Genomic DNA, 15,484 nt, shown 5'->3' on the forward strand with positions numbered 1-15,484 from the left:
CACCTCGGTGGCCCTGGCAGGAGCCCGCGGTCCCAGGGCGCTGGGCAGAGCCCTGTGCCCTGGCACGGTCTCGTCGGTTCGCTCTGCGCTCCAGCGCCTGCGAGGGAAGAGGGGGGCTGGAGGAGCGGATGGCGACCGGAATCCGCGGCGGGAATGTGGCAACGCAGCTGCCTGCACCCGGGCAGGGGCGGTTTCCCTTCCCGCCGAGGCTCAGCGTTCCGGGAGTCGGGAGCGCTGGCCGGCCGGACAGCTCGGGCGGGGTAGATGCTACAAGTGCCCCTTGTGCCCGGGCTGATGTGGCACGGCCAGAGCAAGGCAAATCCGGCCAGGACCCCTTCACGCTTTCCCTTCCCCTCCCCAGGGTTTCCCCCCGTTCGTTCCAATCCCGTTCCGCGAAGAGGGGCGGAAGGGCCCGAGGAGGAAGGGGCGAAGCGGCGGCAGCGCCGCGGACACCGCCTGCCCTCCTGCTCCATCCGCTCGGCTCTGCGCGCCGGGCCCGAGCGTCCCGGGTCTCGGGAGGGGCCCGGCGGGCAAGAGGGGAAGGAGACGCACAGATGCGGAGCAGCCAGTGGTTTGGCAGCACCGGCATCTTCTCCCCGGGCCGCCGCGGGACTCCGAGCACCGGCGGACGGGTCCCGGCGGGACGCCCCCGGCAGCGGGTCCGGGGCAGCGCGGCGCTTCGCCGCCGCGGGACTCGGTGCCCGGCGTGGGGGCGGCCGGGGGGAGCCCCGGCGGGGCGGGGCCAGCGGCGGGGGCGGTCGCGGGGCGGTCGCGGGGCGGTCCCGGGGCGGGGCGCGGGCGCGGCGCGGAGCGGGGAAGCCCGCCCGCCCCAGAGCGCAGGTGGCGGCGGCGGCGGCGGCGGTCGGGATCGCGCTCTCGCTGCCGGCGGGGCCCCGCTCCCGGCGCGGAGGCGGCGGCTGCCCGGGACATGCGGCGGCGGTAGGACGGGCGGCGGCGATGGGCGGCCGGGGGCTGCCGGTGCCGCTGCTGCTGGGGCTGCCGCTGCTGCTGGGGCTGCCGGCGGCGGGGCGCGCCGCCTCCAAGGCGCTGGTGTGCCAGGAGATCACGGTGCCGATGTGCAAGGGCATCGGCTACAACCTCACCTACATGCCCAACCAGTTCAACCACGACACGCAGGACGAGGCCGGGCTGGAGGTGCACCAGTTCTGGCCGCTGGTGGAGATCCAGTGCTCCCCGGACCTGCGCTTCTTCCTCTGCAGCATGTACACCCCCATCTGCCTGTCCGACTACACGAAGCCGCTGCCCCCCTGCCGCTCCGTCTGCGAGCGGGCCAAGGCCGGCTGCTCGCCCATCATGCAGCAGTACGGCTTTGCCTGGCCCGAGAGGATGAGCTGCGACCGCCTGCCGGTGCTGGGGGACAGCGAGGTGCTTTGCATGGGATACAACCACACGGAAGCCACCACTCTGCCGCCTTTCTTCGGGAAGCCCACGCGCCCTGCCAAGGACATGGGCAAAAACCTGACGCCACTCGATGGGCAGCGCCTTTCAGGGCTGGACTGCGGTCAGACTTGCAAGTGCAAAGCGCCCCTGGTCCCCATCTCCAAGGAGTCCCATCCGCTGTACAACCGCATCAGGACTGGGAAGGTACTCAACTGCGCCATCCCGTGCTACCAGCCCTACTTTACCCAGGATGAGAAGACCTTCGCTACCTTCTGGATCGGCCTATGGTCCATCCTCTGCTTCCTCTCCACCTCAACCACGGTGGCCACCTTCCTCATTGACATGGAGCGCTTCAAGTACCCTGAGCGCCCCATCATCTTCCTCTCTGCCTGCTACCTCTTCGTCTCCATAGGCTACATTGTGCGGCTGGTGGCAGGGCATGCCAGTGTGGCTTGCAACCCGGAGCACCACCACATCCATTACGAGACCACAGGCCCCGCTCTCTGCACCGTGGTTTTCCTTCTCCTCTACTTCTTTGGCATGGCCAGCTCCATCTGGTGGGTCATCCTGTCCCTCACCTGGTTCCTGGCAGCTGGCATGAAGTGGGGCAACGAGGCCATTGCTAGCTATTCGCAGTACTTCCACCTGGCTGCCTGGCTCATCCCCAGTGCCAAATCCATTGCTGTACTGGCACTGAGCTCTGTGGACGGTGACCCGGTGGCCGGGGTTTGCTATGTGGGCAACCAGAGCCTGGAGAATCTGCGGGGCTTTGTGCTGGCACCACTAGTGGTGTATCTCTTCACCGGCAGCCTCTTCCTGCTGGCCGGCTTCGTCTCGCTCTTTCGCATCCGCAGCGTGATCAAGCAGGGCGGCACCAAAACTGACAAGCTGGAGAAGCTGATGATCCGCATCGGCATCTTCACCGTGCTTTACACTGTGCCTGCTACCATTGTCATTGCCTGCTACATCTATGAGCAGCACAACCGGGAGGCCTGGGAGCAGGCACACAACTGCTCCTGCCCGGGGGACCCTCACCGCCCCAAGCCTGACTATGCTGTCTTCATGCTCAAGTACTTCATGTGCCTTGTGGTGGGGATCACCTCCGGCGTTTGGATCTGGTCTGGCAAGACACTCGAGTCCTGGAAGCGCTTCACCACCCGCTGCTGCCGGGCCAGGAAGCCTGCAGGTGCCTCTGTGTACGGTGAGGCCAGCCCGGCACTGGTGGGCAGGACGGTACTGCCCAGTATGGCCCCCTACCACAAGCAGGTCCCACTGTCCCATGTGTGACCGGAGGGAGCCTCGGTGACCCCAGCCACAGGGAGGAGAGGGTTGCGAAGACCCTGGGCCACAGAAGAGGGGGTGACAGCTGGACCACCCCTGGCATCTTCAGCCCCACCGTGGTGGTGCTGCCTGGGACCATGGGCACAGAGCAGCTGCAGCCCCAGGCAGGGCAGGGGGAGGTGCTGCCAGCTATGAGGGGGCAGATGGACAGGGAGACCTGGAGCCTGGCACTGCCACGTATGCCCCGTTTCGGGTCCCACATCCTGGTTGGGGTCCTGGGATGCTACTGCCTATGGGCCAGTCGGGAGGCAGGAGCCCTCAAGCACTGATTTGTGTCCCACAAGAAGCCTCTGGACAGGTCTTGCTGGTGCTGGGGTGAAAGAGCTGTAGCGGGCAGGGCAGATGGTGGCCCCCAACCCCAGGTGGGGGCTGGCACTGCCACTGAGCCCTTCACTAAAGGCCACAGAGTGGGTCAGGGAGAGCTGGCAGGGGGTGCTGCCTCCCTGGATGCCTGGGCAGAGCAGGAGACTGCCCTCAGTGCCCCCAGAGCCCCCAGGCAGAGGTACATATTGAGGAGGAGGAGGAGGCTGGGGGCCCTGGTGTGAAGCAGCCACTGGCCCTGCTCAGGCAGCAGCACACTGAGCAGGAAGGGAGGAGCTGCACGGGCGGGGGACTTCATGGATGGTGGCGGTGCAGGAGGAAGGGGCCGCGGAGAGGATCTGCCGCAGGGACAGGGTCCCAGCTGTCTGCAGGGCAGGCAGGGACCAGGTGATCCCCCTGCGGTCCCTTTTGCTCTGGGCAAGCACATCCGGCTCCCTTGAGTCAGGGCTCAGGACTGAGCTGGCTCCGGTGGGCTCGGCTGGGTGGCACCGACCCCCTGCTCTGCGATGGGCAGCCAGCTGCACTGCCCATGGAGCCGCTGAGCCCGGGGAGCCGAGGGGCCGCGCAAGGGCTCTGGCTCCGGGATCAGGGCTCTCCTGAGCTGCCCTGTGTCCTGGGAAAGGTCGGTGCTGCTCCTTGTCCTGTGTGGGTTACCTGGGGCGAGGGAGGCAGGTCCTGTGTCCTGCCTGCCAGCTGTGGCATGTGGCACAGCCAGCCCCAAAAGGGTGGTCGCAGCCCTGCAGTGGGCAGTGACTGCACGGGGGTGTCCCGGCCAGGTGGCAGGCTGTCTCTCTGGAGCAGCAGCTGGGTTTTCCAGTCAGTCGGCTTCAATACTTGTCGCTGCTTTTTTCAAAGCTGTGCCTCTGCCAGAAAGCGTACCAGGTTTGAGAGAGAGCAGTTAATTTGGGAAAACTTAGCAGAGCGCTCGTACCTCTTTTCCTCCAACTTCCCAGGCCTTTTTCACTTTGTGGAGCAGAGGGCAGTTGAGCACTGACAGAACCATTGCCTGGCATTAAGCAGTGGTGACAGCTGGGTTTCAGTAAGTAGAATAATGGTGAGGGGGGCCCTGTTGTCAAAGTCACTAAATGCAGCCGGGGCAAGGGGCTCCAGCTGTGGCATGGGATGAGGTTGGCTGCCTCTGGCTTCAGGCTACTTGTGAAAGCACCTGCATTTTAAGTTTTTTTTCCCCTTGCCCTAAGCAGTGGTGAGGTAACTACCCAGCCATTACTGGAGTCCTTTTTGCCCTCCTTCAAGCGTGGCACTGTGACCCAGCTGCTCAAGCACTGGAGAACAACTGCTGGCTTTGCTCCTGCAGGACTGCAAGGATATGAGGTTGTTCTTAACGCCTTTGGACCGCTTCAGTCAAAAATGTTTCCACCTCATTTTAGAACCAGAACTTGGGAAGTGGGGGAATGCTAAAGTGGCACGTCTCTGGATAAAGGTACTGTGTGAGTGTCTCTGGGGTGTCCTGGACAGAGCAGAAAGAGGTGCAAGGATGGAGGGCTCACCAGGGACTGTTCAGCTGCACCTATCTGCACTCTTGCAAGAGGGCTCACCCCCTCCAGCATGCTGGAGTACTTTATTGTGGACAGAATTGCACCATATTGTGTTACAAGCTGTAAATAGTTGTATTATAGCCTAATTTGTACATGCAGAAGCCGTAGTGACCTTTGATACAGGTTAGGGACAGGTGTGTTCTCAGCAGTGAGGCAGGTCAGGTGCAGAGACACTGTGCGTAGTCTCTGCTGTAATCCAGGGCATTAAATGATTCCAACCTCCTCCGTTCCACACCTTGCTGGACTCCTCTCTCTCTATAGTGCCTTTTGTAGATACAGCTAAACACATCATGCAATACAATGAACAAAACCATGTCAAAGGTGGTATTTTGTTGTTTTTGGTTTTTCCAAAGTGCAACTGACTGTGTAAAGAAAGCCAAGATTAGCTACAAACCGTTGCCTATTGAAAAACGCAAGAGCATTTTCAGCTTTGATCTAAGGGTAGGGTAATAGAATCAACTCGTGTTTGAGCCTGGCTTCTCAGCAACAAGTGGCAGGAGAGGGGGGGATGGAGCCGTTGCCGTGTGCCCTGTCTGCTGTAGCCAATTTACATGTTGGGTTTTGCCTCTTCCGTTACCGATGCTGTTCAATGTTGCTTAAATAACTGTACCATATTATGTGAAAAGCTGAAGAAATTTTATTCAAAGAGAAGTATCAAGATTGGTTATTTATGATGATAAAAAAATAGTGTGTGTTGTTTTTCTTTGCTTCTGCTTCTGTTAAGAGTATTTACTACCTTAAAAGCTTACCTGTCAAAGGGAGGGGGAGGCGTGTGCTGCAGGGCCATGCAGGGCTCTTATCACTGGGGATCGTGGGGAACTGGTGAGGCAACTACACTTGTGTGGCACAGGAATAGCATGTTCCGTGTGCACGAGCCCACGCAGCGCTGCCCTTGGCACGGAGGATGGCACACATGTGCTGGGTGGTGCTGCCAGGCTCTGCCCATGCCGGGTTCTGTGCTGGCTGTGCCTGTGCTGACAGGGCCAAGGTCACGCCTCGCTGCTAGGAGAGGGTTAACTATCAACTTTTATTGGCGTTCTGCAGTTTGCACAGTGCCAGTCCCTTGCCCTGTGCTGAGATCAGGCCCTGAAGATGTACCCTTTGATACTCCTAAGGCCAAGCAGATGACAGCTCCTAGCCAAGCAGGATGCTGTACGCTGGCCCATTTGGGTGGCCGTGTTGCCAATCTGCTGTGCGACCTCTCCTGTCGCTTGGGGAGGGACAGCAAGGGGTTAAGGCTGGCTCCTCGGTGACTAATGGTGCAGGACTCTGCTATCTAGTTAGGTGTGTAGGCACACACCGGGTCCCACCAGATAGGATCTCTTACCTGGAAGCAGCATTCCAGCACCCAGTGATAAACCTGACAGTCCCACAGCCTGACTCACCTCATTCTACAGGGATCTGCCCCCCCATGCTCAAATACAGGCAAAACACACCACTGGACTGGGGCTGATCCTATTGCTTGAAGGGCAGCAGTTTTGGGGTGTGGAGGGGACATGAACCATTTCAGCATCAGGTTCTTCTCAAGGAGCTGTGGACACTCACTGCCCGCTCCTGGAAGGAACTTGCAGCAGCCTTGTTGTCATTCTTGCCTGCCAGGAATCTGTTGTGTCCTCTGCTCCTCAGTAAACAGGAGTTTGGCAGCGCTGCCATCCACCGCCTCCCTCAAGCCAGTTTCCCAGCAAGGGAAGGGCCTTTCCTGCAGGCAGGACTCTGTTCCCGTGAGCACACACGTGATCCTGCACAACTGGACAATGCTTGTGCTCCTGTGCTCTCCAGCTTCCACCTGGCCAGCTTAAACCACCCTCGAGGCAGTCACCGGCTTCCCTGAGGCTGAGCAGTGCAAATGCAGCACAAGTTCAGGCTGTGTGGCATGGGGCATGGCAGTGTCCCATGGCACGGGGAGCATGTGGCTCTTCAAATAGGTTTTAATATCATAGATCAGAAGCCAACGTGGTTATTTCACCTAGGAAATGCCTTGTCTGCGAAGGCAGACTGAGACTTTCCTAATCCCAAGAGAAACAGGCCCAAGATCTGCCATTTAAGTGCTTTTTTGCCAGTCCACTAGGGGTGGGTGTTAGTAAGGGCACTAGAGTCACTTTGGCAGCACCCTGTAATTAACTCTGTGTTGACAAACAGAGTTTATTTGGTGCAAGGCTAGTTTTTGCCCCGGGTAATGATATAGAATGCCAGTTCTATGTCATTGTTCTGCATTCCAGTGCTGTGGGAAATGCCAGGACAGGATGGGGGCTGCAGCCTGCCCAGTGCCGAGCTCTGAACAGAGCAGCTCACCCGGGCCTGAGCACTCCTGCCAACCTCCTGTGCAAGCTCTTGCCTCAATGGCTCTTCTGTCCAATTCTGCTTGCTCAGGGTATGCTTGACACCTATACTCTTATCCAGGAGCAGTAGTCTTGACATTTATTCCATCCCTCAAGTGCCTGTCCTCTTAACTGCCAAACCCAAACTCAAGTAGTTCTCATAAAATTCCCTTGGAAACAAGATACACAGTCCCTGTACACAAAGGGAAGGGGCTGCTGGAGCCCAAGGGCATCTTGTAGCCCATGAACACCTCCATGGCCTCCTGCCCCTGCTGACTGCTAGCACACGCTGCTCCTGCTAGTCTGGCTGGTGCTCACATCACTCTTGCTGGGCCATAACACAGCTATTGTCTCTGCAAACAGCATTTACTGCCAGATGGGGAGTGCTATCCTGGAACTGAAAGCAGGCAGAGGTCACCTCAACATAGATTAAATATTACTCAGCTGTTGGATTGAGAAAAACAAGGTACATTGATCCCATAGTCAGTTGCTCTTCCCTGGGAGCAGAGGTAGGTAACAGTCTCTATAAGTCCAGTATTCTGACTCTAAGTTTTTTTCTGCCTCTTTGAGGAAAGTGTGACCAGCATATAGAGTAGTGCAAATTGGAGGGTATTTCCACTTCACATTGTCCAGAAGAATCACCTAAAAGCAATTCCTTCTGAAAAACTACTACTGCCCAGCACTTCAAAAGAGAGCTGTATGGTTTGCATTTTATTGTTTAGCTAAGAAATACACTAGCTGTGTTTTCCAGAATCTAACTCCTTTAGGGGTACCAGAATGGTAAAAGGAATTGCTGTTCTTTCCTCTTAAGAGGCCGAGTTGGAGTTCAGGCCTGCTTAGTATCTGCTGAACAGACCAGAATCCCATTGATAATGTGCTCTGGGCTAGGCTACAGTAAAACTAAAGCCAGGTAATATTCGAAGCAAAACTAGGTTCATAGCAGCTGTCTCCTGAAGGATGTATTGCAGAAGCAGCCATCAGCTTGACTTGTCATTCACAGCCATCCAGATCAGCAGGAAGAGTCTCCATCTCTTCTGGCAAGAAGGGGAAATGAGTGCCTGCAGTCTCTGCTGAGCAGCTCACAGAGAGTGGCTGCTTTTGGAGCAGCCCCACAGCACAGTGCACCAGACCCACCCCACACAGCTGAAGGCAAAGCTCCTTAGCAATTAGGTCACAAGACAATACAGGGGCTGGTCACTTGTAGCTTCCAATTCAGTGCTCCTCAAGGCAGGACTTAAAAAAACATCAAATCACCTCCAGCAAAACTGGCCCTACTTTAAAGGCCACTGCAGTGCAAAGAAACTGGCAGTGATGGTTTAGCTGAGCAGCCTGAGTCAAGTTCTAAATCCAAAGACCGTGGGGGAAGATTTGGGAAGCCATGCAGGCCTGCACTGCTCCCAGGACTCTGCTGCCTGCTCCCAGGCATTGCCAGCCCATGGGGACCAAATGAAGGTGGTAGGCTGGTGTGGGGAATGGAGAGGCCTAAACACACATCACTTTTTGAGGTGTTTGTCCTTGTTCTTTTTTTTCCTTTTTTGAGGTGCAGTGGAATTCAACAGCTGTACTGAACACACTCTTCACCTTTAACTTTAATTAAAATAGAGTTTATTAGCTTTTCTTTCAATACAAACATGAGAAAGGAAAACCACCTGAAGATGTAGTGTTATTTTCAATATTGAATTGAGATCAATACCTGAAGTGCCAAGTTCCATGGGTTTGGGAGCCAGGGGCTGGCACATTTGCACACTGCAAAAGGCTGTATGCATCATTTGAACAGCTGAGAGCAGCCACACTGGTGATGGCACTCACACAGCCCCACTCCCAAAGGCAGATGGACTTGTTCAGTGTAAGTTTCTGGGCCTTGGCTGTAAGAGGAAGTGCACAAAACCCGTGTCATTTGGAGGGAAATCTGCTCCTAGGACACTGCCTAGAACCTATTTGGATCCAAGAAGGGAAGATACTACAAAGACTTGTAACAGGAAGAGTCTATAGTAATACTTATCCTGTTTAGAGTTCAGTTTTAGAGCTTGAAAGTAAGCTCTGTTCCAAAGTCTCAAAAAGAGCAAACAAACCCCAAGCCTCTAGAGCAGTTGCACAGGGTAAAATTCACTTTGGGAAACAAAAAATTTAAAAAAGGTTTATAGAAAGCTTTTTGATAATTCTCAGTTGAACACATTTTTTTTCCATCTACCTCAATAGGTAGTCCAGGATTCTCAAATGCATTATTGTCTCATTATGAATGTAACTTCCTCCCAGGAAATTGAAACCCAAGGAGAGCCAGATGGATGCACAATATCAGCTTTAGGAACTCACTGTATATAGCACAAGAGATCTGCAGTAGAACTCAGAGAAGCAGTGCTGCACACACGCCACTGGATTGCTACACTGTTTGGGATGGTGATGATGTTTCCAGACCAACTTTTTCATTCAATGCCTCAGAAAAATACACAGATTACATCTCTTCCAGAGCAACAGAAGTATTAGAAAATGAGAGAAGCACCATAATTCACAAGAAATGCAGCATGGACCCTATACATTTTAACAATACATAAAACCTGTATCTCTGCCCCCAGTCAAAACATTCAAAGTCTTTTGACAATCTTTACTGGAGTGAAGTTGTGGGTGCAGAGATGGAATTCCTTCCTGCTGGGCAGTTTCTTGGTATGAACACATCACCAATAATAGCAGCTTTTAGTAGCCAAACCAGGGAAAAGCCATCAACCCGAGTCTATGCTACTGTTTTCAGCTCCAGAGTGGCTTTATACTTTAAGAGTCCCATGTGGTGTTTTCGTTAACACTGCATTGACCTGAAATACAAATGCAGCGAGACTCTGGATGAGAGGGGAGAGGAGGGAAGAACATTGTAACTATAGTCATGTGGTTAGTGTTTAAATTCTAAAATTTAAAACTACTTATCATTAAAAACCTCAGGAGTTCACAGCTATAGGCCTACATAGTAAGCAAACATCTGTGGGGGGGAGAAGAAGGAGATAAGTTTGTTTTTGCACCTCTGGATACATCAGAACGAGGAGAGAGTTGATTTGACAAAGGTCTTGTCTTTTGCACCAAGCACGTTCCTCAAGCTCTGGGCTCCCTTGGCTGAGTGACTCTGCTGGCTTCCTCTTGCCAGAAGGCACCATCAGCGCCGGCCGGCGCGCGCGGAGCGGTGGATCCCTCCGGTTCGTGGGGACGCCGGCTCCTGGTGCTGCGCCTCGCCCTCTCCTCAGGAGAGGATGGCATTAGAACGGCGGATACCAACTAGGTTATCAGCACTGAACGATCGTCTCATAGCAGCTTTTGACAAGTCTTTGTATTTGTCCTCACACAGCCGGGAGATCGCCTGGGCACCGCGCACAGACACAAAATGGAAAGTCCTCGTTAGCGAAACCTGAGCCTTCCAAGGGAGGTTTTACAAGGGCAATACCAACAGCACGGGCGCTCTGCAGCAGTGACACCCCCGGCTTTTACCCAGAATGACAATAAATAAGGACTGCTCTGGAGGGAAAATAGTAACGGGGTCTGTCCCCAGGTCAGCTTGAACCCCAGGCATCAGAAAGGCAGACCTAACGAAGGTGAGTGGTTTCCATATGCAAGTATCTTCTTTATTTTACTAGTCTCACCGTCTAATGAAAAACTTTGATCCGTTTCAGACTTAAGGTAGTGGAAGTTATGTAGAAAATCACTGTGAGGAGCTGGGTCTAGCGTATGCAGCAGCACAAAAGAAATATTTTAACAGTGCAGAAATGCACACAGGCATTTCTCTGAGAGAAAAGGTACAAACTGGAGAGGTTTTCTGTGCTCCCTCGGGAATCTTACCCTTGGCCACTCACAGCAAGCAAGCCGAGGAAATTAATTTCTACTAGGGTGTCTGTTTTGCCTTTGCATTCTCTACCCCCTCTCTCCCAACATATTCTGGATCAACCCCATGATCTGAGAAGGGAGGGCAGCCACAGGACTTTATTACAGCAATTAAATATTAGCATGTGCAGATAATCTAGTGTTGAATTCCTTTTTCATCCTTTTATTGGCTTGCCTCTTTCCCTCTGCTTATCTAGCTATTCTAGTAACAAGCCTAATTATTTAAATCCTAATAACACAATTGTCAAAAAAATATTGTGTCTCTTCCCCTGCAAGGCCTGTTTCTGTTTGGAGCCTTCAGGCATTATCAATGCAAATTAATAAGGATATCTGTAATAAAAAAGTTGACCTGAATTTCAGCCTTGAACATTTACTTCCATTAATAATTTACCACCTATCACCAGATGAACTTTCAGTATCCTGTGATCAGCTACAAGCCTACACCTTCCCTTTAAGGCAGCACCCATTCAGCACAGCCCAGTGTTCTGCAAGTTCAAAAGGTGAAAAGCACTCTGAGCATGAATAAAGTTCTTAGTGTATTTTAAAATAATTATTTACATTTATTTCTGCCGACCTTCTGGAGGCATGCATTTGGCTCAAGAGTGGCATTCTTTGAGACACTGGCGGCATGAGCTCCTGGTGCAAGACCAGACAGACTCTCCATCCTGCTTTAATGCTAGCACATCAATCACACAGCAACCTGTGTTGACATATTTAGCCCCAGTTGCCCATATGGTGTAAATCAGTTTTCAGTTTCTGGAATTCACTAATTCACTGCTTTATACTGGCTTCTATCAGCTGGTTATGTGCTTCTAACTGAAAGGTAGGAACAAAAATTTCAGCAAATAGTCTAAATATTTATCACATTTTAGAATTAAACCCTGAAATGTCCAATATACATGCATTAGTAAGTGCATGATAGCAAATTACATACTGTACTGAAAATTACTCTGGTTTTAAATACCAAGTCCCCAAATACTAAGAAAGAAGAAACAAAACAGGCTCACAATCTGTAAATCATCCACTTATGCCCTGGCACTGAGCAGTTCAGTAAACAATTTCCTGTGGACTATGAACTGCCCTACAACCACATTTACAACTAGTGACAGTGTTAGCTTAAAGTGCAAGTAACACGAGTGAGACAAAGCAGAAGAGCTGCACTGCTTAACTTTAAATAGAGGAATTCATAGGCGTATCATAGTGATCATTCCAAAGGACCAGGAGGGAACATACTTACTCCTGAAGTTCAGGCACTTATGGCACAAAATAAAATCCCTAGCCCTTGGCTGAATTATTGGGGGTGGACAAGGGGACAATATAAGCCAAGAATCCACAGCACACCCCTCTCTGAAAGGGACCATGGTATCAGTGTACACAGGGCCTGTGGTAATGCTTTTGTTGAAAGGTCAACAAAACAACATGCAGAGTCATCAATTAAACCTGGACAGACGAAAGGTTGCATTGAACCAACAAGAAATTTCCCTAGGAACCCAGGTAATTTGTATATTTTCAAAATGTCTTACATATCTCCAGCCACTAGGAAGACTGACTCTGCAAAAGTTAAAGCTTTTTAAAATGAGCCTTCGTGCCAGGAAGGCTGTGGGGCCTCTCCACAAGGGCAGCCTTTCCCATGGAACAGAAGGGGACAGTAATCTGCATTTACACTCCTCTGGGCATTCTGAAGGATTCCCAAGAAGGAGCTATTCCAAAAGTTTATTTTAAAGCGACGTTTCTCTGGAAAGGTGGGAAACCATAACTTACTTCTGCAGCTGCCCCCAGACAAATTGTTTATTAAACCATGAGAGCAGTTAAGGGTGCTCCCTCTAAATCTAAAAGCAGCTGTGCAGTGGGATGCAGTGGGAAACCTTCAGCTGGTAGTATTTAGAAGGGTCTGAGTGTGACTGTCTCTAGGTGCTTGGAATACAGACTGTGACCAGCTAAGGACAGACAATCCATTACATATGACACTAATCCTTTCAATCTTAAGTAGCCTAGCTGAACTACGGTTCCCAGAATAACATCCATTTTATTCTGCTATCTGCTAGACTTTTGTAAACTCTTCCAAAACCCTTCCTTTCCTCAGAATTCTAGCTTAGCCTAGGCATGGTTTTATAAGTGCTACCTGTATTTATAAAGGGGTTAAATTACCCTGTAATACACTAATCTAAAAGCTTTTTAGTTTTTCTAACTGCCACTTAACATGATTAGCAACAGATGCTCTTACTACTCATACAAGACAGAGGAGTCCCCCGCTCAGCCACTCTCAGACCATTTACCTCCAGCTTCTGTGCTCTCTCTTTACTGAGAGGCTCCAGCAGAAAGCTCAGGTTATTGTCATCTGCTAGGGAGCGAAGATCAAAGTAGTATTTGGCGTAAACACTGGCAGGAACATTGATATTAAACTGCAGTAGCTCCAAGAAGTGTCTTTCCATCTCGTTCCTAGGAGGCGTAAGGGACAGGAGACAAAGGAAAATAAAGATTGTTTTAGCTGGCTGAAAACACTGAAGAGACCTCAAGCTTGTTTTAAACCCAGCAACTTTGAAACAGGTCACTGAGAGCTCTGCATTATTAGTTTTGAGAGACAGGTCATTCCGTGATGCTGAAAACAAGGTGCAGCTTTTGAGTCCTGGCACCTCCGGCTGGGCTCGGAAGGCAGTGCCCTGTCGTGCACTCGCCCGGCGGAGCGGGGAGGTTCATTCTTCCGAGTTCCATTAGTGCAGCTGTACAATTCATGCACCATTCTCACTCTCATACGGCCCCACACTATAGTGATCAGATGAAAGGAATGATGTATGCTGTTTATTAGCTCTGAAGAACTTGCAGACATTTTCACCGGGCTGATAACAGGAAGGGGGTTTATTGAAGTAGAGGAGGACTAACAAAAGGAGTAGGCAGATCACCACGGCAACAAATGGATCTATGAAGAGCTGCTGCTATTATCTCACAGAAAAAAGCCTCTTGAAGCAACATGGATTCATCTCCAATAAATAAATAAATAAGCAGCATTAGGTGGGAGAAGGAATTTTCTTCTCAATAGCATTAGGCAGGATAACAAAGTACTATGTCAAAGGGCACTGTCCAGTTTTTACTCTCTTGTCTGTTTTCACTGGGCAAAATACTTGGGGAAAAGCGTGGAGAGTGCCATGACATGAAAAAAACTGCTCCAGCTACTGGTAATGTGGTCAGCTAAAGCAGAGATACTCTACAGAGGAAAAAAACCCAATATTTTACAAATTAACCTAAGAAGAAAGTGATGGTACCCAAACTGAGCCATTCAGTTCAACAACAGTCCCTGCAGGTAGCAGATCTGTTCCAACAGAATTTAGCAGCTGTACAGGCCAACGGTGAATACACCAGAAGATGAGCTGCACCAAGTCAGTGCCAAGGTTGTTAATGCTTTTTTGGGGAGCTTTTAAAATGGATGCTTTACCTATCAGTGCAGGTGCAAATAAAGCAAGGAATCGCCCGTGTTGTCCTGTATTGGGTCTCAATATGAATAGCAGCTTTGTGCTTCTTTCTAGCATAGCAGACTTGAGTATCATTGAACCTAGTGCCAAAATTAATTTCCTGTTCATACGGTCATAAGCCTATAGAAATGTAAATCAGATAATGTTTTGATGATCAGCTGATCAGAGCTTGATTTACCCTGTGAGTAAATGCTCTTCACTGCCCCTTTTGTACTCACTAGGCTAATACATTTTAATTCTGCAAAAAGACAATTCTTCATTGGATTAACAAGTCTATTAACAGTGGTTTAAAACCTGGGAAAGGATAATGCCCGTGTTTTTTCTGTGCCTTATTTACAAATACATGTAGCCTAAAGAATGAACAGCATGTGTCCCCTTACAAACAATCATGGCAAGATTAGCAGCTGTACTGTTATTTTTTCAGCAATTATAGATTGGGTCTCATCAAAGCTAGCAAGTTCTGACAAAGGATGACTTCCAAATGTCAACTGAATTTCCTTTGATTTTTTTTCCCATTAGAAATAAGTAAACAAAAAGACTGTCTCCCAAAACCCAAAAGAAAAATGTCTTTCATTAAAAAAACACACCTTTGCCTTGGTCAGATAGAAAAGGGCTTGTGATAGAAAAAATAAGATGAACACTTCAGCTATGTTTAGTAGGATGAGGCAAAGGATGTGGCAGTAGCCAGGCCTGGATCTTGTATCCCTTCAGAACCTGAGAGCCCCCAGCTCCTGCCCTAACAAAGCTGTTGGAGATGCTGCCAGCACAACTGTGAGCAGTGGGAAGAGTGGGGAGTTTGGTGGGGAGGTCCACCCGTGGTGCCTGGTGGACAGGCTGTTCCTGCACAGGAATGGCCCAGCCAGGGAGCCACACCTGGCAGAGTCCTGTCAAGCACTCTTTAGCTGGGAAGCTGCTGGGATTTTGGGTGCATTCTATGGCAGCATCACCAGCCATCTCCAACATTAGAATGCAACTGTGACTGAAATCCTTTGCCAGTTATTTCCTCTCATTAATTCTTCTATTTGGAATACTCACTATCAAATGACTGGTTTAAAAAATACTGCAACTACTAAAACTGACAATAACTATAGTACCAACCAGGAACTGAAAGTAAACTTAAAACGATTTTGCCAAGTATTTGAAGCAGTTTTCCAAGGTCCCTATAATGGTGATGTTATCCAGCCAAAGAGTGGTGAAGTCTGCCTGGTTGCAGAGCCTGGGA

At 51.0% G+C, this 15,484-nt stretch overlaps 2 protein-coding genes across 5 annotated transcripts in view; one reads left to right on the plus strand and one right to left on the minus strand.

Annotated features, from left to right (window-relative positions):
- Positions 1-957: 957 nt before the first annotated feature.
- On the plus strand, positions 958-2,688 carry FZD5 (frizzled class receptor 5). The gene has a single exon (XM_062498255.1). It carries the CDS (start codon positions 958-960, stop codon positions 2,686-2,688), a length of 1,731 nt encoding a protein of 576 aa, XP_062354239.1.
- Positions 2,689-8,541: 5,853 nt separating this feature from the next.
- Positions 8,542-15,484, minus strand: part of CCNYL1 (cyclin Y like 1) — a 32,571-nt gene continuing 25,628 nt past the window's right edge. For 3 of the 4 annotated variants that reach the window (XM_062498295.1, XM_062498296.1, XM_062498294.1), the window contains 2 exons: positions 13,072-13,234; positions 8,542-10,277 (listed from right to left, as the gene is read on the minus strand). In XM_062498295.1, coding sequence (XP_062354279.1) covers positions 10,161-10,277; positions 13,072-13,234 — 280 coding nt within the window. In that variant the 3' untranslated portion in view covers positions 8,542-10,160. The remainder of the gene's footprint in view (positions 10,278-13,071; positions 13,235-15,484) is intronic. The other variant, XR_009933421.1, reaches the window with a different exon arrangement.

Source organism: Cinclus cinclus, chromosome 9, assembly GCF_963662255.1.
Source record: "Cinclus cinclus chromosome 9, bCinCin1.1, whole genome shotgun sequence".
NCBI classification, from domain to species: Eukaryota; Metazoa; Chordata; class Aves; order Passeriformes; family Cinclidae; genus Cinclus; species Cinclus cinclus.